This window comes from Myotis daubentonii, chromosome 3, assembly GCF_963259705.1.
Source record: "Myotis daubentonii chromosome 3, mMyoDau2.1, whole genome shotgun sequence".
NCBI lineage: Eukaryota > Metazoa > Chordata > Mammalia > Chiroptera > Vespertilionidae > Myotis > Myotis daubentonii.
Genome location: NC_081842.1, coordinates 12092598 through 12117956, shown reverse-complemented (window position 1 = coordinate 12117956; position 25359 = coordinate 12092598). Strand labels below are relative to the sequence as shown.

The 25359-nt window shown below is 40.2% G+C and overlaps 1 protein-coding gene across 7 annotated transcripts in view; it reads right to left on the bottom strand.

The window, feature by feature from the left end:
- APP (amyloid beta precursor protein) overlaps positions 1–25359 on the bottom strand; it is a 222630-nt gene that overhangs the window by 81982 nt on the left and 115289 nt on the right. For 2 of the 7 annotated variants that reach the window (XM_059686778.1, XM_059686779.1), the window contains exons 6-8: positions 18381–18583; positions 6588–6755; positions 4200–4256 (exon numbers count right to left, since the gene is read on the bottom strand). In XM_059686778.1, the coding sequence (XP_059542761.1) occupies positions 4200–4256; positions 6588–6755; positions 18381–18583 (428 nt within the window). The remainder of the gene's footprint in view (positions 1–4199; positions 4257–6587; positions 6756–18380; positions 18584–25359) is intronic. The other 5 variants (XM_059686780.1, XM_059686781.1, XM_059686783.1 and 2 more) reach the window with 3 other exon arrangements.

Here is a 25359-nt window from a genome sequence, read left to right as displayed (position 1 = left end):
CTTTCCTAGAAACCGCAGTAGGAAAAGCCAGTGGAACTGCTAACCTCTTTGGAGGTCTTGAAGGAGGAAGCCAGTTTCATTTGATTCCAGCCTTCCACAGCAAGCATTCCCTACTCATGTATATTTCACCTTATATTGTTATTTAATCCCATCACATACTTGGGTCTCATGACACCAATGAAACTGTCACATTATTAAAACAGGGTATTTGGTTTACTTTGTCGGCGTCCCTTACACCACCAAACTCATCACCAGCACATCCTGGGCTCAAAAGTAGCAGCTTTATTAAACCAGAGGTTGGCCTGCTGATCTCTTTCTAAGTAATGTTTTATTGGACACAGCCGTAGCTATTCATTTAGCCTTTGTCTGTGGCTGCTTTTACGCTACAACTACTGAGTTGAGCACTTGTAACAGAGACCATATGGCCTACAAAAGCCTAAGATACTGACTCTCTGGCCTTTTAGAGAAAAATTTTGCCAACACTTTATTAAACTGCTTACTCTTCTCTGCAAATAGCTAAAGAATAGAGCACATATATGATGAACTTTTTTACTTTTTTTTTTTTTTTTTTACTGTTCTGAGTAAATGAGCTTTTTGTTTTTCTTCTTTTTTTTTTAAATGCTGGTTTGCAGAGCAAATCAATTATTTTCAACGTTAGGGTTTCTCATCATGGTAGCTCAGAGGAAAGGGCCATTCTTTTGATCCTGATCATTTCTGGATACCAAAGATGTAGCTTCTCATACTCATTAATCTAATAGGTGTTATTGGCACTGATGTGACATATAATTTAATGCATCACCACGTCTTTTAATGCTAGTAATTGTTTTTAATAATGCTTGGCAGTTTTATGAAAATGTCACAGTTCCGTTAGAATTAGGGAATGTGGTAACAGAAACTAACAGTTGCTCTTTTGCAATCGGAAGAACAAGCACGTCGCGGTGAAGCACAATGGTTCAAGTCTGGCCAAAGACTAAATGGCCCTGGCGTTATGACAGGGCAACTGCTAGGGTGGCACATTCCATTCAAAGGCCACACAGTGAGTTATCTACAGTTTGCAAATTGTGAGCTTCTGAGGCAACAACCTTAGAATCTGGGGTGGTGGTTTGGCCTTATTTGATATGTTCTCTGGAAGAGGACTAGTCTATTCTATCTGGGCCATGTGGATGGGAGTAGACATCAATTGTTTCCCCTTCCCCAGTCCCGCATGAGGCCAGATCTGCACCTGTACAGAGACCCTATGGTCATGAACATGCAAATAACAAGGCTACGTGGCATCTCTACAGACATCGTTCTCTAGCACATGCAGGGATTCTGTGAAACAAAGGAAGACACGAAACTTCTACCTTAACTTACAAATACTGAGAGCTATGATAGCGGTCTCACAAATTCAATTTCATAAACATCTATTGAGAACTGGAGGCTCCTGACATTCTAACACTTCAACATGCCTTCAAGTGCACGGAAAACGCACATATTTACATCAGCCTTGTCATATCTCTGAGTCAGGTGTGGGTACACTACCAGCCTCAGCGGAGGGTCTCAACTGGGGGTGATTTCAACCCCCACCCCTAAGGGCACATGTGGCAAAGTCTAGAGATATTTTTAGTTATCGCAGCTCGGACGGTGTTACTGGCATCTCATCGATAGAGGCCAGGACGCTGCTCACCATCCTCCATGCACCCACAACACAGAATTATCCAACCCAGAGTGTCAAGAGGGTTGAGGCTGAGACCTTGCTTTAGGTGTTGCTTCTACCACAACTCACTGCAAGGAAAGGAGCAACATGGGTCATCTGTCATTCTCTTTAGTCAGACCCCTTGGTGTGGTCGGCTGACTAAAAATTGGCCTGATGCTCATTGTGAGATTAAATGCCATTAAGGAGTCAGTTTGTGAAAGAATACTACAAGCAAAAGATCATAACTAATTCATAAATATTGATGTAGTAGGGCTACTGTTCACATACATTGCACTGGGCAGATTGAAGGTGAAACTTTTGCATTGTCCTAAACCCAAATGGGCAGACACAAAAGTAATGTCAGACATAATTCGGGTCTCACAGATTCTTTCTCCCACATGGGGAAGGAGCTTTTAAAAGGATCCAAATGCATATGCAGTATATGAGTAAAATGAAAGCTCTTAGCCTCACACCTCTACACTTTCTATCAATAATTTAGATTCTTCCCTATGATAAAGCCCCAAATCCAGTGTCCCTTAACACTGCACTGTTCAAAATTGTTTTCTATGACAAAGATTTGAAATGTAGAAATACCTAATTATCATAAGTCCTGACAGGGAAATTATTGTATTTATAACGCAGACCATCACACATTTTCCCTAATATGTGCAATCTTATATCGGTTTAACTGGAGAGCCTTTTCTATCTCATTTCACATTTATTATTTGACTAACAGCAACTCAGACTGAGAAACCCGTAAATCCAACCACCTTCGTGAAAAGAGATACCCTCCAAGTAGGTTGGTTACGGAGCTCTTGGTTGGGGAAGGAGCCAAGTGCAAGCCCAAATCAAAGGGGCTTGTCCACCTTTCTAGTTCTGGCTAATTTTCTCCAACTCCAGTCTGCTGTCTGCATTTGACCTCCAGATGACCATGACTTTTCCAATTCAAATGTGCAGCTTTGCTATAAATAAGATAGTATAGCTGTGCAGGCTATAAATAACTAGAAATTATATGCTTTCCCCAGTCTGTTTATACTAACACTGCAAAACCCTTCACTTGCTGTGACTGACTGGCCTCTGTAGGTAGATTAAGAAAATATAACGGCAAGAATCACACTTCACCCTCCTAGAATGAAAAAGAGTCAGGATCCCAAACACACTACAAGTAGATGGAGAAAGTTACTGGGACGGAGAACATTATAAAAAAACGTTTCAGTGTCTGTTTGGAAGAGCTGAGGACACAAGTACTTCAAGAAAATAAATTTATCAAGTAATAATGTTCATTTCCATTACCTAATGAAAGTGGGGAAATAATAAAATTATTTTGTATGCTAAAGTAATATAAAATAAAACTTAAAGTAAAAATAATTGTTTTGTAAAAGGGTTGAAAGACATTTAATTCATTGAGGCATGCTATATTCATGGCATTTATGAAAAACGTTTTTAATATTTTCCATCCACTTTCTACTATCTACTGTATTCTTAAAATGTGCTTCTGAACCTCAAATATTATTTTTCTAATACAGAAAACAATGTCAGAACCAAATAGTTGGCCATTTGGAGCATGGGGCACAGCCATAATATCATTTAGCTTTCGACCTGGTCTTGCCATTTTGATGGCTGGGGAAAAGTCACTAAACTCCTAAAGCCTCACTTTCTCATGTGCACAAAGGAAATGAGGAAAATGCCCACAGTGTTCCTCAGAAGAATAAATGGTCCATGAAAATGCCACGCAGATCAATGTGCTATCAATCTTACATGTAATATCTATGTTTTCCCCTACTCTTTCTATGTCTACTCACTTCCAATACTCTTAGAAAGGATGCTTTTTCACAATAGGAAATACGTTTATTGTGGTAGTAAAAACCACACTCCCTAAAGTTATAGATAATTTGAGTGCATTTGAATCTTATGAAGGCCAGTAAAAAACTTTTCTGCTAACATCTTTTGTAAATTACATAGTTCTTCAACTATAATTTTTTCTTTTTTAAAAAAGGTAATTGTTTTAATGTTGAGACTAGATTTTTTTCAGGATAATATAGAAAAACACTAATTTTCTGTTGATTACCAGAGGGAGAGGAGGATGGGGTGAGGTATATGCACTAGTACCTGTACTTAGTACAATGCATGCACATTGCATATTGTTTCCTGGGAAACAAGTCACTTATAAACATAGCTTCTTGTTAAACCATGGCACCTGTGAGCTTTAAGAAACAAAAGAGTGATGCTAAATAAAACACAATAGCAGTGTTGTATATACAGTATTTTATAGAACTATACTAACTAAAAAGGAACCTGATCGGAAATAGAAGAAGCTTAGTCAATGCCCTTAGCCGGACAGCTGAAGTTATCTGGCAAAATCAGACATCATTTCAAGCGAGGCAATGGAAATAGACATCTTATTCAAAGACAGGAAGGTGTTCAAGAAACACAGAACCATGCAAAGAAGGTGACGATACTGGACTTAAAGCCAGCCATGCAATGTACTCCTCCCCTCCTTCCCCTCCAGTGAATTACAACGTACGTTTAACAGGATCTTGGGGAAGAGGCTCCTGGGTAGTCTTGAGTAAACTTTGGGACACTATGGAGAAAATAAAAGAACATAACTAAAAACAAAAATAGAAACATGGGAATGAAGGCTGAAACTCACATGATTCCACTAACCAAAGGAAAAATCAAAAACAAAGTCCCAGAATTAAAAACAAAAACTAAACAAATATCCTGAGTTTTGGCCCCAGCATGGACCCAAAGTCAACAGATAAACATAAGATATGTTTGCACAATCACACCTTGGAATCCTGGGTATTCTGTCTCTGATAGTACATCCAAGTCCCCTGTTGAAGGGTGATCCCTGGCTCCCATTCTCTCTTAGCTCCCAGCATCACCAGTTCCCTTCCACCCATTCTCCATGGCATCTCTATCGTTTCATCCGTTCACAGGGCGGCCTCCGGCTCTCAGCTCTCGGCTCTCAGCTCAGGCTATTTGTTGAGGCTTCACTCTTCACTTATTCGTCCACCTTTCTAACTGACCCTCAGCCTCTCACGTTTACTTTCTTGATAAATTATTCTGTAACCCACTTCCCTTGAAACTGAGCACTGCCTGGCTTATCCATTACATCTCTGTTGGGGGCATGAACCTTTTGTAAATCTCAGCAAAATGAGTGCCACCAGGGCGCCTCCAGAGGCTCCATCTGACTCCGGTGCCCGCTGGCTGCTCATGGTCTGAACCAAACCAAACTGATCAAATAGAGAGGGTATGTGTAGGGGCTGCCATAGGGTTTGCTGCTGCTGTTGTGTGTGTGTGTGTGGGGGGGGGGGCGGGGGGCGGGGTGGAATTGGTGTTTCTAACTCTTGAGGTAAATCCATCACTGCTCATAATTTTTAAAACCCTCTTTCTTATACGTCATATGCATACATATTTAGTGGCCCCCCAAAAAAATAAAAATAAAAAATCCACCTGGAAAAGAAGGAAAAAGTTGGAAATATGCCAGGAAATCTCCCCTAGCAGCGAAACCAGTCAGAATCCCTTTCACAAGGGCCCTTTGTTCAGAGGGTCCAGGCAACAGAATCCCCTACATGTTCCGGGTTACCTGACCTAATTAACTTCTTTGTTTGAAACTGAAGGAGTTTTTTTGTGCCAGAAGCTTCAACCGTCCAATCCGAGCCAGGAAAGACGCCCGTGGGGCTGCCAGTTCCTACACCTGTTCTCACACAGGACAGCTCTTCCACGGGAGACCAACGGGAACGTTTCCATCAGATTCCACTGGGATCCTGGGCTTCACCAGAGGTCATAACGGTGCAGGTCCTGCTTCTGTTTAGCTTAAGCCTCTGTTCACACCGGGAAACCATTTATATAATCCCCATCACCCCAGGCAGGAAACAGTGATGTTACCCTCACAAAGAGGGGAGAAAAGGCAGGAGTCTCTCAAACAAAACAAGTCACAATTATTGATTTTAATCTTCAATGGATCAGGTTGCATAACTGTTTCTTGAGTAGTTAAAACTTCCTACTCACGAACAAAAAGTCAATAAAATAAAGTTGGGGATTTAACGTGGGAGGCTGTTGAGAACAGAAGTCCGGATGCCCGCCGTATGACTTCCTGAGACCTATGTCTGTGGAAGAAGTTTCAACTCACACTGAAGTCACCTCGACTTCATTTATTTCTCCCCCAGAATCATGAACAGCTTCAAGTTCAAGAGAAAAGGCTTTGGGAATGATATTCCCTGAGCCTTATGTCACTGAAGGTTTCTAATTTAAGTCAAGAGTTGTCATCTATTTCCAAGAGAAGACATATAAACCTGGCATTGCAAATGTCCACGTGTGAGGTCAGGGGTCACAGGGCCATGGCCCGCTTCTGACATTTGAAGGGCATGTGCTCAGTTCAGTCCCATTCCCTCCCCAACCACAATAAAAGTCCCACGTAATGAAATAACTCAAAAGTACTCAGTCACAGCAAATAGGCCTTACCAATGCAACCGGAGCATCGTCAGCCAGGCTTGCAGTGGTAAGCCTTATTTGCACACGTGGTGCACATGCACAGACCGACACACACACACACACACGTACACGGACAAACACATATGTAAACATTTGCAGAAGAGCTGAGAAGGCAAAACAGCAACCCCAGCTTGGCTTAAAGAGAAGCCCTCGGAAGTCCCTAGAGACTGCAAGACGCGTGCACCACAGCTAGTCAAAGGACACACCATGGCCATGCTGTGTTAGAGAGAGACGGAGATGTGCGCTCATGGTCGGACATCCTGGAGATGCCCGGCCATTGGAGAGGTAGACAGAAATGGGGTTAGTGGTGGCAACAGACCCGTCCCCAGGAACCAGGAAAACCAATCTGTTACAAGGAGCAGAGCCAGTGGCGAGAGAGACGAGAGGTGGCCAGGCTGGAGGGAGGTCCACTTACTGACGCTGCCACACACGGCCATGCAGTACTCCTCTGTGTCAAAGTTGTTTCGGTTGCCGCCACAGCCGCCGTAAAAGAAGGGGGCGCACTTCCCCTCGGTCACATCAAAGTACCAGCGGGAGATCATTGCTCGGCACGGGCCCGTCTCGGCTTGTTCAGAGCACACCTCTAGTCAGAGGAGATGTGGGGAACCACATTTAGCATGAAAAGGTACCGGCTCGCTGTTCACGCACATGTTCGCTTTCTTAACGCATGAGTCCTCCCCGGGGTCACTCGCATTGGGTTCACGGGGCCGTGTCTGCCAAACCTTTACGGAGGAATTTAATGACCCAGCAGCATGACCTCAGAAACAAAGTAGTGCATTCAGAGATGGTTTCATGTGCAGCTCTCAGTGGTAACAAGAGGGTTCCAGCCGAAGGTGAACCAATCTTTCAGCTGCTTTTAGATTAATATGAAAGGCCTCGAGGTATCTGCACATCAAACATTGCTTCACTTTGAAAAATAAACTTTTCCTTTATAATAACTTTCAATTACTCTGCAGGTAAAAGGATTGTGCCTGGTGAGGATGCAAAAACTTTAATCTCTCACAAATATTTGATTTTCTTTAATAACAACTGCCTTGACTTGAAGCACAAAATAATTACACATATTTTGAACATGATCCAGTTTTCAGCTGTCCAATGACTGATGATATTTGAAAGTATATGTAATATCTGTCAATGTGACTTAATGTCAGTTACATTATCTCTAATTAAAAAAAACACTATTATTTGTATATTTACCTGTTCCTTGAACAATAATGTTCCAAACAATAAAACATAATCAAGCAACTCTAATTTGTTAATACATACCATGCATTGTTTTACATTCAAACACATCTTACCTGTCACCATGCTTTGACACCCTCCCTAATTCCTGATTGACTCAAAGTGTAGTAAACACTTCCATTTTACTTTGATTAGAATAAGAAACCTACCTCCCATGTATATTCCATGGATATGCCAGGCTGCAAGTAGGATTACAGAGAGCCTGCTGATACCTTAGTAAACACAAGTGTCTTGCTTATTCTTAACAGAACATGGGAAAGCAACCTTCTTCTAAAAGATAAAAGCCATACAAAACCCAGAGCTCCCAAATGAGGAGTATTCAAGACTGACCATAATCACTCAAAGACAAAGATCCACAAGGAGGGCAAAGAGAACTACTGTTCTGCTTCCCCATACACACCACTCACTGATCTTTCCAACCAAGGCAAAGAGCTGATGGCAAAACCACAAGCTACTGCCACCGTGATGGTGTCAACAGAGTTGGGAAGGGCAGTCAGCACTGAGCCCCAGAGATGAATGTCAAACTCTCTGCAGGAGAAATGTCCAGGGTCCAGCTATGTAAGACGACTCCAGCTCTCTTAGATGGTTTTCAGATGGAACCACCAGGCTCCAAGAGCATCAAGTTCAATGTCACTCATTATTAAATCATCCCATTCAGTACTGTTGCTTTGGAAGTCCATGCTCTCTAGGCAACACAATTTAGTTGTTTTTATGCATAGAATTCTCTTATAAGACAAAAATCTGCCAACCTGTCGAGGTAAGTATCCCACCCACTAGGCAATTCGATTTATCTTCCCCAAGTTAAAGGACTAGCATTCTGACTTCTAAAGGTTAAGTTAGTTTTGGGGGGGGGGGGTCTAATCCTCTCTGAGTTACTGACAAAGCAGCTTCTGGGCTGCAGTATGAAGAACCAAGTCCCACGTGTGGGGTATCTGCCAACCACAGCCACCAGCTGTCTCCACTCCTGGACTTTATATCTTTAGTTGTAATAAATAACAGTAGGTTATTTATCTACTGTATCTCTGTATCTCCCTCACCAATTTGTACACATGCATGTAAATGTTTCTTTTTCTAAGAGGCGTAACACTTCTCATTCATCTCTTGCCCAGGCAGTACTGATTCCACTTGGTTGGCATTGGCACGAGTCACAAGTGGCCATGCCCAAGGAAGGCACAGAATGTATGACCCGAAGTCACAGGAGCACAGGCGACAAGTCACCATGCCTCAACAATGCAAGCTGATCCTCCCATTTTATGCCTCTCAGAGCACCAAACACGTGTCTCCTGACGCCTGTCTGCCACAGGCCCCCTTACACATCACAGCTCTGCAGGCCAGGAAGCATGCCTTTGCAGTATCTCCTATGCACTCAATAAAAGTGGTAGAATTTCAGGTGGGTGCAAGTAATGAGATGAAAGAATGATGATCAAAGGAGATAATCTGTGATAGATATTTGCCTGGTGTAAACTAGTAACAATTTCTTACTTCTGACAGAGGCAAAACCTCTCGGTCCAAAACTCAAATGACATTACAATATACTTTTGTTTTCCTATACCAAGCATGAAACATAATGACACATCCATTTTTTTATAGTATATTAACTTGATTTTTCTTCTGTCTTTGTCTAAATGGCTATGAAACCTTTTGTTATAATTAATGTGAAGAGCCCCAATCACTAAGAAAAAGCATCCAGAACTCAAAATCCATTTATATGTCAACTAAGTAAACAGAAAGAACTACAAGATGGGTCCCCTATTCTTGCTGAAATTTCCAGAGAGAGTCTTACTGCATCAATCAAAAAAAGCAATGAAAGAGTGACAAAATCTCCAACTGGAGAATGTTTTGTTGGCTCTTGAGACATTATTGCAGCTGCTGAACTCCTGACCTGGAATGGCCTCAAATAGCTTCATGACTTTGGTGTGGACACTGGGAACAATGTTTCTATGCTTTTTTGATCTTTGTAAGGTAGGTCCTTGCTGAGATCTGTGCTGGTTTCAACACTAAACTGCATTTGGTAAAAACCAGTATTACACAAACACAAGGTAGAAGCAGAGCGAGAGCTCCCTACATTATATAAAATGATTATGTAATTCACTGTCCAAAATGTAATGCTTAATCATAAAATATTAACTCTGAATGGATTTCAAATTGGAGCAATTTTTTGTGGACAACCAAAATTAGAATGCTAATTTTACACTTTAAGAAAAAATCAGCATGAAGATAGTTGTGAAAGTGTCAAGCTAGGATGGGGAGAAAAATCCCCACTTTCAAATATATGATAATTAAATTGCCATTTTCAAAAGCAAAGTTAACAGATTAGCAAATAATTAGCTTCAAATAAGCACTAACTGAAGGATAATTTTAGAATAAAATGGAAAGCTTTTTATTATTTCATTTTAATAATTAAATTTCAACTATTCTCAGACTATAGGAGTGTATGTAAAAATAAAAGCCTGTATTACATGGAATGTATGAAGTTTAAATTTATAAATAGCAACCACTTGAATAATCCAACTTACTAATCAAACTAGAGTTATTTACAAAAAGCTAGGAATTGAATATTCTGATATTGTAAAAAAATTATGAAGCATACAAAAAAGTTATGAAGCATAGTTTCTCCAAATGCTGCAAGAATATATGCACAATTAAAGTTCATACAAATATATCTACATTCCTTTAACATATTTAAAAATATGTTAAAATTTACATATTTTGCAATTTTAACATAGAAAGGGTAAAGGAAAGAAGGCAAATATAATTTGATCTCATAAGTCAGCTCTTTAATGTTAACAATAAAATAAAATGAATATAATAACAGGGATACTGAAATATACTAAATATGCTTATCTATACTAATAAAAGGGTAATATGCTAATTAGACTGGGCAACTGGCCATCTTCCGGATGTCTGACTTCCTTCCGGACAAAGCCATGGTGGTGGGGGCCAAGGCAGAGGCAGATAGGGATGATCAGGCCGGCAGGGAAGGGCAGTTGGGGGTGAGATCAGGCCAGCAGGGAAGGGCAGTTGGGGGCGAGATCAGGCCAGCAGGGGAGGGCCATTGGGGGTGATATCAGGCCAGCAGGGGAGGCCAGTTGGAGGCGAGATCAGGCAGGCAGGCAGAGGCAGTTAGGGGCCATCAGGCAGGCAGGGAAGGGCAGTTGGGGGCGAGATCAGGCCAGCAGGGGAGGGCCATTGGGGGTGATATCAGGCCAGCAGGAGAGGCCAGTTGGAGGCGAGATCAGGCAGGCAGGCAGAGGCAGTTAGGGGCCATCAGGCAGGCAGGCAGGAGAGCAGTTAGGAGCCAGCGGTCCCAGATTGTGAGATCTGGACTTAATCCCTGTGGGATTGGGCCTAAACTGGCTGTCAGACATACCCCAAGGGGGTCCCTGATTGTAGAGGCTGCAGGCTGGGCTGAGGGAACCCGCCCCGCACCCCCCCCCCCCGCCCCCACACACACAAATTTTGTGCACTGGGCCAATAGTATTTAATATTTTGAATCAGTGTTTATATATCTACCTAATCATACAATCCATTAAAAATGAAGACAAATGACCCCAATATAATTTATACTAACTTTAGATTTTAGCCTGATTAAGTTATTGTTAGTAGTGCTATAGGATGAAACTTCATGAGCCTAAGTTATTAGAACTGATCTTATATTCTGTTAAAGAATGAGTAGACAGATTGTGTTTGATTCTTATGGATGAAAATTTTTAAAAAAATCAGCACACTAGAAAACTGGCTATTTTTTAAGAATTAGAATTTTTTTTCACAAAGTAGATACTTTTAATGGAAAAGAGAATTTATAATGTGCTTGCAAATATGAGCAAGTAGTCATAAAAAACACAGCCAATAGAAAATTCCTCTGATCAGGGCAATAAGTTGTCAGATATTCATTACCTGCTAATCATATTTTACTGAAAAGAGGCATGTAAAATTAGGCAAGCAGGCTCCAACTAAAGTCTCATGACAAATCTCATGTAAGCCTGAAATGTGGGCTGAAATATATAAACAAATGAAGGGAACAGCTGTGCTAGTAATGAAATCACTGACTCATTATGACGAGTGCTAATTTGTCACGGAAGTCTCTAGAAGATATGTGCAGTAGATTTGCCTTTAACTGAATTGTGTTGATTCTCTCGGGCCATCCAATACATCTATCACTCTAAATATACCTGACCTGATTCTCATGTCCCTCCATGATGGAAGGCTATTTATAAAACACCACCTGAGGAGATGTACTTGTAAAGTTCACATCTAGACTATTAATCAGCACTCCTGTGTCGATGGTGTTGGAAAGCGCTGACAATAGAGCACCACTATGACTTCCCGACACCTTTGTTTCCTCTTTGTTGTGGAATAAACTTGTTTTTCTCTAAGCTGTGTGGCTAGTCTGAAGCCCAACACAGTATGACTGGAAGCTCTAAACTCTGAATGAGACAGGAGAAAGTGATTTTTCTTATTGAGTCTGAGGGAAGATGTGGTTGTCTGCAAAAAAACAAAACACGGATTTATGCTGTTTGCCAATGTCCATGGTGTCAATACTCCCTCCATTGGAATGTCACGCTACCAATGGTTGTGGCTCACAAAATTCCTCAATACTTTAATATCAGCATTTATAGGCTGGTAGGAGCTGGCTGTGCCACACCAATGAGAGGCAATGGGGCACAAATGAAACTAGAAACAATTATATAGGGAGGGAAATTCTAAGAATTTTCTAATTTGCTTGGTCTTAACAGCTGAATTGTTACAAAATTTCTTAGTGCGTAGACATATCAGGGTTCTTTCATGCTTGGTGACATTTGATAATATATTAAGAACAACACCGTGGATAAGGAAGATTTTCCCTTTTAGTTTCTTAGTCCCTGCCTCTACCTCCTAAATCTGCACAGTATGTGGGACATGAAATGCTACTAGAGACTATTCTTGGAACAGCTGCCCAAGGACCAGTAGAGCCAGCACCACCTGGTTCCCAAGACCCACACTAGACCTACTGGTTCAGGATCTGCGTTTAGCAAGTGTCCGGGTGACTTGCATAAATATTGTTTGAGAAGCACCATAATCAACCACACCTTCTTTGTGCAGTTGAAATGTCAAAAATAGACGGATGACATTCAATCACTTTGTAAGGACCAGAGGGAAAAGATTAGTAAAAAGCTGCATAGGTTTTAGCTTATTAAAAGAAGCTCGCCCATATCTAGTGAGAGACATAACATACTTTGTTAGAGTTGTAAGAGTCAAATAAATATATGTATCAGAAACTTAATTTTGCCTTGAAGTTCTGTCTTAAGCAACATTAAAGCAGCTTTAATACGTTTGCCCTAAGTCCAATATCAATAATAATTGTCTTACTCATATTTAAGTCTATGAAAACTCAGACTTCTCAGAAATCTGAACTTAATATTGTTCTTGCAATATGCCATGACACTAGAATATCAAAGCTTTTATTTTCATTGGGAAAAATAATGAAGAAAGCTGACAATCCAGGCAAGATCACTGAGCATAGACTGTACTTCTTTTATACCACTTCTCTTATTGCAAAAAAAATAATGTGGATGCCACATTTAAGCCTTTTATAATTAAAATGACAATTTGTTGGCTTATTGTTGGCATTTCTAATTCCTAGTAAACATTACTTCTCTGGAGGATCAGAATACATAATGCTTCTAACCATGACAACCGTAGCACCTTGTCAGCTGAGCACTTACTGTCTACCAGTAACTGTACCAAGTATTTCCCACGGATAACTTCACTCAATCCTCACAAAATGATTAAAATGAGGTAGGTATTATTATAAACACTATTTTACAGAGGGAAGCAATGAGGCCCACCTGTTATACAATCGATACAAATTTACATAGTACGTTGTAGAGCCAAGATTCGACTCTGGGAAGTCTATTTTTGTAAAACAAACTGAAATACCATGGGCCAGGCATATATGCGATCAGTACCTAAAAACGAATCATCTAAAGTAACTGTTACAACAAACATGCATCTACACTACACACGTGAAACAGACTTGCCAAGGTTACGTAACTGGCCCACGCCCACACAATGATCAAAAATCCTCTCTCAGATTTTGGACATGCTCTAGGCCTCAGTGGCCTTGGCTTTAAATGGGAAATGGTTGAGCATTTTGATGAAAAATGTATATGAGTACGTTAAAAATTCATATTACCCTACTACAATAAATGTTAATAATTTTAAACAGTTAAGATTGTAAACTTTTTTCTTTTCTGTATAACAGTGGCTGCAATATTAATGCCTGAAATTTTCAATATGAGAGCTTACTTTTAAAAATTCAACATTGAGATAAGAACAATTTTAGAAAAGTGTCTGAGATTTTAATGAATGTATAACTGGCATATTATGGAAAATTAGGCAGAAAGTATTAATTCTTAAAAGTTGTACCCAGAAATCATATAAAGCAGGTGAGAATACTGGTTAGAAAATATTCATTACACTATTGTACTAAACTGTTAAGTTCTAAACCTGAATTTCAATAAAATTTTAAAGCTAAAAACATAAAAAAAGAAAACAAAATGAAAATAAAATAATCCTCTTAAACACTCTACTTACTTAGTCTGCCTCTAACCATAACAAAACTACCTTCATGAAATGAACTAGACATACAGTATGTGAAATGTAAAGAGCTTCATAGTATTTTCCTAATGATCAGTATCAGAGGTTTTTTATAAAGGCCCAGATAGCAAATATTTTTAGCTTTGTGGCCAGATAGCAAATATTTTTAGCTTTGTGGGTTATATGGTGTTCACTCCACTCTGCTTCTGTACCATGAAAGCAACCACAGATAACATGTAAACAAATGGGTTGCCTGTGTCCTAGTACAACCTTTTAATTAGATTACAGCAGTCGCCAACCTTTTGGACCTCACAGACCACCAGTGGTCCACGGACCACTGGTTGGCCACCACTGAATTAGGAAACATGGCCATAGTTTGCTGATTCCCAATCATTGTGCTCAGTGTGAAATAACAGTAACATGAATATATGCCTATAGCAAAGGAACACACGGTTATAAGGGAGCACGGGGTAATCTGAAACAGTGTGTATTTACAAGCAAAACAGCAAAGTTTTGATATGAGTGTAGCAGCTTTGTCGCTACCGGCAATTTAAAAGAAAAGTCTCTAGGCCTCAGTGGCCTTGGCTTTAAATGGGAAAGTAGTTTCTACAGCAGAGTTACAAGGATTCAGAGACAGAACCATCACCCTAAAGGGCAAGGGGAGTGGTGATTCTGAAAACACAAGAATCCCAGCCCCAGCTGCCACAATCCTGTCAGGACCAACTTCCCATCACACCTTCCTTCCACTGTGCCCAGCAATCAGCAAGGACATAGGGACTATCTGCCGAGTAAGTGAACATAAGGGGGAAAAACTGGATGGACAAAACTGGCTAGATTACATCAAAGATTATGTCATTTATTACAATGTACCTGTTTAAATGAGAGTTAAGTTCATGAAATTAACCCTGATGCCAGAAATGACCCTGACGTCTTGGGTCTATGGAGTGTAATTCCTTCTCAAAACAGAGAAAATTAGGAACAAGTGTCTAAATACACTGTTGCTTTATTCAAATTGGTATTGGCTTATTAGATCAATATCCAAGTTTATTTTTATTATTTTAACAACTCAAAACAATGAATCCTAAAGCCTAATGGATGTTGCACTGTGCGCTCTTCCAAGTAATACCTTTCTCTTCTGGAGTCAGTAACACGGTTAGGACTGATATCTTACACTTTGACGTCATTGCTTCTGATACAAAATGGCTGGAAATTTTATGACCCTGCTGAAATGTCCCATATTTTTCTTCCCTCTGCCTATTCCTTTCAAATTTTAACTGGTTACGAAAGTATTGAGTTTGTTTTTTGTTTTTGTTTTTTATGAAGCACATTAAGGACTCGTGTCAGTGGCAATGTACTGGTAATGAAGAAATAATTTTCTTATTAAGTATGGTTGTAAATCACATTTTCTCTCAGGCACTGAAACATAAACATTGAAAACTAGATTATACGTCTCTTTCAATCTCTCTTCTTTGCAGGTCACTTCTGATTTTCATTTTCAGCACAGGAGCAGGCTACTTGTAATTAGGGTTTTGTAAAGTTAGGCATCACCCATGCATTGCCTTTGGTCTCCAACCGGGGAGCACCATTACTCCTCTTCTATGCCAAACAAAGGAGGGAGAAAACGGGCTTTGTGGAGGAAAAGGGCTCTATGTAGCTGGCCCCTTCAATGTCACCATCCCAAACTGTACTCCTTTATTGAAATTAGCTGGGAATACAGAACACTCTCTGATGTGGACACAATATACCATAACATGTCTCTCCCCTGAGGCCTCCTTCCCAAGAAAGACTTGCCTCCATTAGAAGTTTTGGCCATTTCAGGAGTCTTAGATGGGGATGCATGAACTCCCACTGAAGGCTCTTCTATTTCTGGTATTAACAATCAGTACCTTTAAGTGACCAGGCATTTGCTTTTAGAAAGTTGTTTCCATCCTCTTCTTGCCATCAACATTATTAACTTATCGTAGCTCTACCCTGAAGATTTTTATAATTAGTAAGTCATCTTTTACTTGCCTCTGTCTTTCTATAGAAAATATTATAACATATGTCTTTTCAATTTCTATGGTAATCCATATATATAAAAGGCTAATATGCAAAGTGTCCCTGCAGGAGTTTGACCGGGAGACTGGGAGTTCTATCACTGCTATGATGTGCACTGACCACAAGGGGGTGGCACAAAATGAAGGAAGGCCCCCACCAGCAGCCAGGGAAGGGAGGCCCCGGCTGGCAGCTAGAAGGCCCCAATCAGTCCTGATCGCTGGTCAGGCCTAGGGACCCTACCTGTGCACGAATTTTGTGCACCTGGCCTCTAGTATAGAATAATGTTACATTTAGAGGGAAACTGAAGCAAAAAGAACTGGACATATTTAGAACATAACATAACAAGACTGTACTATCGCAAGAGAATTCTGTCTTGGTCTGCATATGGGCTTAAGTTTGTGTGACTTATTTTCATTGTACTACATGAGTTATGTCAATTCCTATGAATTTTCATCATATGATCCACCGAGTCTAGAAAATGACTTATACCAAATAGGGGCTCCAAAAGCTAATGCTGAATAAATGGGCATTAATTATTATATAAATTGCTGTCTTGATGGAGACACAAGAACTTCAATGTTACTGCAGATTACTAGCTGTTGTTAACTTGTAGTCACATGCCTTTCAGGTTTCAAAAAGAAAAGCCCTGAAAAATGTCTTTCCCTACTAGGAAAATAGAAGCTAACAAGTTCATTTGGCCAGATCTGCCACATACAGTCCTACTAGGTGTATGGAAAATACATGGAAAAGAATTCCACGGGTATTTGAAAGCAGTGGATCAAAGTGTATATTTGCTTACATGTGTATCTACTTACACAAGCATGAATGTGCTAAATTGGATATAAAGTTGTCATTAAGTAGGGAATGATAAAAAATCCATCTTAGACTATATCTTTCTTTTTTAAAAAAATATGCAATACCTACAATGTTTTAAGCTAACTCTGAGCATTACACTCAGAATAATCTCAGTTTTAAAAGCTACAGTTGAAGAAATGCAGAAACTCAAAAACACGATGTTAAGTGAAAGAAGCCAGACACCAAAAGCCCATGTAATCCTCCTTATATTAAATGTCTAGAAAAGGCAAATCTGCAGAGACAGAAAGAAGATAGTAGTTGCTCAGGGCTGGGGTGAGAACAAGGATTAACTATGAATGGGTGTGAGGAGGGATCTTACTGAGATGATGAAAATGTTCCAAGATTGGATTATGATAATGGTTGTACAATTTGGTAAATGTATCAAAGCTGCTGAATCACACACTTATATACTTAAAATTAGTGAATTTCACATGTAAATTGCACCTCAATAAAGTTATAAAAATGCAACGAAGAGAAGATACCATAGTGATCATTAGGAATCTCCATGAGGCAGAGAAAATACCCCATTTTAATCTCTAAAATATAACTACAGAGCCAACATAATTTTTACCTTCATCAAAAGCGAGAGGAAGACTTACACTGCTGCAATATTTGGGGGTAGACATTAAAAGTATTTGCAATCTATCAAAACTCAGTAACTCCCTCCATAGTCACTTGATCTAATTCTAGGACTATCTTTTACTGTCTGTAAAACATATAAATACCGTTTAAGAAACTCAATCCAAGAACTCACTAGTTGCTACAATAACATTTGGTTGCTTACCGAAAGCTCAATGCTTGCTTTTATTTCATTGGGACAAAAAGGAAGCCTTGGGGCTCATTCAGTTCCCAACATTCCCAATAGGAGTATTCATTAAACAGAGAAAGAAAGTCAACCTCTCTGAGAAGGCACCGTCACGTCCCAATAAAATAAAGACAACACAAACCAGCCAAGTTAAATTCCACAGCAAAAAATAATGTTATAGTCACCAAATATCCCTTTTCTTCTTTCATGCAATATAATTGCAACTACTCACTCAACTCCTATTTATTGAAACTTTCTATAAGCCAGACACTCTGGGTAATACTAAGTAAAATCTAATCCTTGCCCTCAAGCTCATAGCCTAGGTGGTGAAAGAGGTAACACACAATCGAGTGTCATACACACTCACCGCCAGGGAAATACCGAGGAGGTCACCTAACTAACAGCCGTTGTCAACGCTTGGTTAAATGGGGTTTTGCAGAACAAGCTGGGATTTGCCAAGCAGCACATACAAGGTACAGAATAGACTGTATCCTAAGGACTTCACATTCTTGGAAATGAATTGGTGGACTGCTTGTTAACCAAAAAGAGTTCAACAAGCATAAGACCTGTTGATTGAATTTTGTTTTTGGTTGGGAAGACAGTGGCAGTAGACTGGATAGAAATGTCCAATGTTGCTATGATGTTTTCATTTTCCCCCAAGAAAGAAAATCCCTGTCAACAGTGGATTACCTCGGACCACCTCTTCCACAGACTCGGTGGTGGTGGTGGTGGTCGTGGCGATGCTGGTGGTTCTCTCCGTGGCCTCTTCATAGGGTTCTTCAGTATCTTCCTCTACCTCCTCACCATCCTCATCGTCTTCATCGTCCTCAGCTTCTTCTTCCTCAACATCAGCCACTTCCTCCTCCTCTGTGACTTCCACGACTTTGTCGTCACTGGAGCAGGAAAGAGAAGGAACAGTGAGGGCCATTTAAACAGGTTTTAGGAAAGGAAAAAAAAAAAAAAAACAACAGGCATGCTGGAAATTTGAGAAGGAATGTGCACTGAATTAAAAATGCACACGGGGAGTGAAGCCAGGAGGTCCAAGTATGATCCCAGCTGAGTAGGTCTGCAACTTTTTAACCCTTGCCCACAGCTACTCTTAGTTTATGCAGTTGAAGAAAGAAGATATCATGATTCCAACTATCTGACATTCCGGGAAAGGCAAAATGATGGAGACCATAAAAAGCAGTGGTTGCCAAGGGTGCAGGGTAAGAAGGAAAAGAAGGAGAGGCGGAGCTCAGTGAACTGTTAGGGCAGTTTATTACTCTGTACAATGCTGTAAACGGGGACACACAATGCAAATGTTAACAACAGAGGAAATGAGGGGAGGGAGCCAGGGAAAAAGGGGGTGGAGAGGAGGTCTCTACTTCCTGCTCACCTTGACTGTAAACCTAAACTTCTGTAAAAAATAAAGTCTATTAAATGGGAGGGAGGGGATACCAAACAGAGTTTATCGAGTTATGGAGATGACTTCTCATAATGTATATGAAAATACCACACAGATCTGCATATAAATACTCAAGACATGTAGGTGGAAATAGATTCAAATATTGTTATTAAAAGTTTAAACTGGAAATGAAGGGGGAAGAAGAAATGGTTTAAATAAATCTATACTACCCCATGGTAGCAATGTCTACTGAAAGTTTATAGTTGTGCTCCTTAGTCTTATTACTTGTGTAAGCTTTGGAGACTATTGGGTATTTAGTGGTTCTTAAATTTCACTGAGTATCAGAATTACCCAGAAGACCTTAAAACACACCACTGGGCACCCTACCCAGAACTTCTGATTCAGTGGGTCTAAGATTCAGCCTGAGAAACTGCATTTCTAATAAGTTCCCAGATGATGCTTATGCTGGTGATCAGGGAACAATATTCTGAGAGCCACTGAAATATGCAATACTGAGAATAATAGTTAGGGAGCCAGTAAGTCACAGTATACTTGGGAACTAGACCAGAAATAATATTTATGGCATTAAATAGGTCTACTACTATACAGTAATATACAATGGTGAGTTTTAAATCAGCAGTTTGGGAGGCAAAAGAAGGGCACATCTGGAATAAAATTACAAAGTCCTACTAAGATATCCTTTTGGCAATCATGTACCTGCCAGCGCAGAAACGGGTTGAGAGCATTTGAAAGATGATAAATGAAGACAGGAATGAAAAGTGTTAAATGGTGGAAGTCCATCACATACCATCTGGCCAGATAAAGGAGAAATAGACGATTCTTCCTCCTTCAGATGACAAAACCAATACAAGAAAAAGATGTAGAGGTGGTGGAGTTTTTTGACATAGCGAAGCTTTTGCCCTGGGTCTTATTGGACAAGAAACACCACAGAATCAGGACTGAGGGCTGCCATTTGACATTTAACTCTCCCCAGAAAAAGAGACAGCACGGGAGAATTATGACCTCAATGCTGATTCTTGCCTGCAAGGAGAAGCATATTGATGAAGAAGGGAGAGGAACCCTTCTTCTTGGAAAGTTTGTGTCAGACCCAACCCAGAGCCTTGGAATACTAGTGTGAGTTGGGCAGGAACAGAAAATCAGATTTCAAATATATTGGGGACACAGAACAGGTTTCCCTGATCTAGGAAGACAGAAAGGAAGACGGAGACAGGTTTTCAAACACTGAAAGTCTGACAGAACAGCCACAACTAATTTTGCTGAGGGTGGAAAAGGAAAAGATATGTGCAGAGATGATATAGCATGAGAAGGAATTTCCATTTCTAACTCAGATTTTAAAGATCTTTTATAAATGGAAGGTCAATAAAAATGTGTATAACCCCCAGTGAAATGCCTAATTCTGATTCAATATGATGCAAGGGGTAAAAAATACATACAAAGGTGGTGAAGCATGTGTCTAAAAAATAGAATAAGGAGAAGCTGATTAAATTGAGTAACATAATAATGAACTATTAGTGTATTAACAAATGAAGTGTCAATACAGAAGACCTTGCCCTAGCCGGTTTGGCTCAGTGGATAGAGCGTCAGCTTGCAGACTGAAGGGCCCCAGGTTTGATTCTGGCCAAGGGCACATGCCTGGGTTGCGGCTAGATCCCCAGTAGGCAGCGTGCAGGAGGCAGCCAATCACTGATTCTCTCTCATTATTGATGTTTCTATCTCTCCCTCTCCCTTCCTCTCTGAAATCAATAAAGAAATATATATTTTAAAAAATACAGAAGACCTTAATCAGTTATTTTAACATTTCCTACTCCATGGAAACCTGTTCTCTTTCCCTAATATGCTTGAAATCTGATTTCCACAAGAAATGAGTAAGAAGAAGAGGAAGAGAAAACATTGGCATTGATCATCAGATGGTATAAGCCTTCATCTGCTTAGAGATAAATGGGGTGCAATCATTGATTTCTTAACTACCTGATTTCCTGCACAAGAAGTCTACCACTTGAGACAACGTTGCAAATAAATCCTAAACTTAACACTTGCTCAGATGCCCCAAATGTCACCCCGTCTACTTCCATATCATTTGTGTCCTACAGGATCTCAAGTTCGTACTACTTGTGAACAAAGATAACCGACGCAAGTCATCAGCCAGTTTATTATGTGTGAGCTCTTTTATGTTGTCAATCAAATAATAGGCACCAATGCTAGTCATTTCTTCAAGTTAAGAGGAAAATTCCGGGAGAAAAATCAAATGAAACCAGTATTCTCCTTAAACTATGAGGGTGCATGAGGTCTTGAAACACAACTGGAGCGACAGGCAAGAATGCAATCCCAGGTTAGGACAGCGATGTGCTTCCCGAGTTTCTAAAACATGACCCAGGAACCACCCTCAACCTCCTCTGCCATGACTTGAATGTCGTATAAAGCTCCAAACAGAAAGTCTGTGTTTAAATGATCGGGGTACAGCTATGAACAAGAGCGGAATATGCCCGTCTCCATCACCACATCTGCCTGAGCAATTCACAGGCATAATAACAAGAAACAGACACACATAATAGTTCAGCTGGCGGGGGAATTAGATTACTAGGCCTAAGAGAATGCAGGCCCAGTCCTTATTACCATAGCATTGATTTCTGGAATTAAATTTAGATGTCCATGAATCCAGTTAGCTATTTGAACGCTATTAAAACAGTAGCACATGGTTATGTTTTAACACCAAACACGCCAACATGACCACTGCCAATAGGAGAGTTCATAACAGCAGGAAGGACAGAAAGGGGAAAAAATGATTTTTCCTCCTCTTCGTCTTTTTTTAGAAAATATTTTTATTGATTTCAGAGAGGAAAGGAGAGTGAGAGAGAGAGAAAAAAATCAAAGATGAGAGAGAATCATTGATCGGCTGCCTCCTGCACGCCCCCAACTGGGGATTGAGCCCATAACTGGGCATGTGCCCTGACCGGGATTCAAACCATGACCTCCTGGTTCACAGGTCAATGCCCAACCACTGAGCCATGCCGGCCAGGTGCTCCCTCTCTTCAATGGCTGGAAAGCTTGGCTCTGTGATGTGACTAAGGCAAGTCAGTTTTGGAAAGCTGCTCACAGGGCAAGAAAACATGAGAAAGGGCTATTATGGACATGCCAGGCTGGGCAAGAGAAAGCCATTTCTTTATAAACAGACAGCTCACAACAAAATAAGCCCTTGGGGACACAGTGGGATAGTCACATCACATTCCTGTCTGTCAATTTCTAATAGAGGGCCTTTATAGTTTTTAAATTCCAATCAGGAGAAACACTTCTAACGGAGAAGGGAACTCTCTGAAAATGCTGGCCGTCTCAGTAGTACCTGTGTTTAATAAGAAGGCTAAGGGGTCATGAGCAGAAGCATATTCAGTCCTACTTAACAGTCAGGGCTAAAGATCCCAGAGGTTCTAAATACCATAGTATTTGAGCTAGGAATGGGGCACACAGAGCCTATGTATCCATGTGCATGTTGGGAAAGAACACTCCCAAATGGAAGGGAGTTGGGAAGGCTATCTTGTTATGAACAGCCTGTTCACAGGTTTGCTAAGTGTTTCAGCACTGATGGTGAGTTGCACATGAGGTTGGACTCTAGGACTTGAGATGCTATGAAAGTGTGGTCTTCACCATCCTGTTCCTCTGATTGGCTCTCACCGCATTAAACTACTGCAACTGCAATGTTGCCACCTTTTGACGACCTTGTAAACATTTTTTAAGTGCTTCCGCCTGTGTGACTCCATGGCTCCAATTTTCCAATAATAGGGACTATAAATTCTCCTGAGAACCACTGAGGCTGACCCATTAACACTCAAAGGATGTACCAACACTTAAAATGAAACAAATGAACAGCATGATCCAGGAGGCAAAAGATTGGAACTTTAATATATCATCCCTTACTTACTAGTAAAGCTTAAGATACCATGATTCTTCAAAACCTATTTCTGAAATATAATCTATAATAATAAAAGCATAATATGCTAATTAGACCGGACAGCTGAACCACCTTCTGGATGTCCTTTCAAATGACCTTCTGGACCAAGCCAGGGATGCGTGAATTTCGTGCATCGGGCCTCTAATTTGAATATAAAATTGAAGGTCTTTGAATAAACAGAAGTTGAAAAGTAGAATGACTTTAGTGCTATTTGAATAGCTACTGAATTTCTATTTAAAATAACCAAAAGAGCCCAAAGCAATTACACATTAGTTTTCCAATCCTAGGGAATCATATTTTCTAATATTTTTTGCTTCCTTAAAATAAAAAAAGAACTCCTACATATTTAAATTCATCAGATAAGAATGCCATTAGCTGTTTACCTTTAAAACCTATTTTAATAATGTTCTCAACCTCATCTAGGACAGAAAGTGCTTAAGGAGTTATTATCTATTATTATTGATTACAATAATTACTAGGTGTATAATACTTTTAAAAGACCTAATTAAAAAGAAATTTGTTACAATAGCCATGATCATCAAACCAGAGGTGGGGGATTAGTCATTATGCCAAAAGGAAGGTTTTCTATCTGACAGTGTGAGATTATGGGTGGGGGAGTGATTGGACCAAGGAAACATTGCGTATTAAAAATTTGCTGAGTTCTTTGTGATAAGATCCTGCTACTAGTTTAGACTAAGAGAGGGAAGCATCGTGCACTCACTATAGTTTGACTTCCCATTCTAGGGCTCCTGGAGGCCAACTTCTATAAAACCAACTTCCAAATAAAGATCCAGCATGATGTTTATTGTTATACCTCTTTGGGCATAATATGCTAATATGTGCATCTCGAGGCAAAGGAAAAACAAGTGAAAAATAAAGAATTTTAAAGGCCACCTTTACATGTAACAATGGGAAATTCCATCTAAATTAAACTAGGGATTTTCCAATGAAGATAATCTTCAAATGTTGGTTTCGACAAGGAATTTGTGTCTGGGGGTACTATTGCCAGAAACCAGTTGAAATCATAAGGATCTGAATTTTCTTTTATTCCCACTATTTTTTTTTAATTTGGAAAATTTAAACAGTTTAATTAAAAGACATTGGGGGATAAAGAGAGATCTTTCATGTGTCAATGGCATGAAGTTCTCTGCACTGAATAATCCAACTCTCCAAATAATTCCCTACAAAGGAATTGTTCCCCAGGTCTTCTGATTCTGCCATATCCTGTTACAAGGACAGCTTGTGCCATCAGGCCCTAAGCAAGGGTGGTGATACTGCCACTGCCAGGTGAGCTCAGATGGTAGCAACCCAATCCTGAACATCAAAGGCATCCCACCTCCAGCCATCACCTGCCTGGAAACCAAATTAAGCCCCACCGGCTTGGCCATACATCTGTAATCTGGTTAAGGCTATTAAAGTGCTTTGTTTTTCTTCTTGACATACATGTGGCCCACGCTTATTAAATACAGAAACTCAGCATTTTTTTTATTAAAGTTGGCAGCCAGCTCCCTCAAGAGAATGCAAGCTTCTGCTACTCTCCTATTCATCATTTTCAAATTAGTTTTCTCATTTAAGTACAAGACTCAGGGATACAGTTACAGCCTCAAACAGTGCTAGGAGCTGCCAACCCAGCAGCGTGACTGTTACTTCTCAAAGCCACGAGCTGTTTCATCAAATCCAATCTTCCTTGACTCATTCCCTGGCAAAGATGGGAGGCTGTAATTTATCATCTGTATGATTCACTTTGTATTCCTCTAAAGTTGCCCCCCCACCCCCCGCTTGAGTCGTTAATACCACTTACAATGCAAGCAGGAAAGTAGCTGAAAGATGATCACATATTCAAATAATTTCAACTCCAGAGATCTAAATAAGACCAAGTCAAATAACACTCTCTAAAATATAAACAAACACTTATACCCAATTTTAAAAACAGATAAAAGTACTGGTCCCTAATAAGCACGCATCCTCACAACAGCCCGAGTTCAGGTATAGCTATGTCTGTTTCTACATCCCAGGATACTGGGAAAGCAATGTGTTGCACCACGTATCACATGATTCAATCACAAGCTTTCACAAAGGGCAGACAATGTATTTGCAAAACGCACCCTCCATACTACCCACTGGTGATTATTTCTGAGAAAAGTTCTTGGAGCACACAGACCGTAGTTAAATGGGCTTTCAACTCTACCTAGCAGTGTGCCACTCACAAATCAAGCTTTACCAAGAGCATTTTATGCTGATTGCAGTAATGACCATGATCAAGATTTCTTTCCTTATGCTGAGCATCAGCTAGTGTGGGTCTCCGCTCGAGTTTCTGG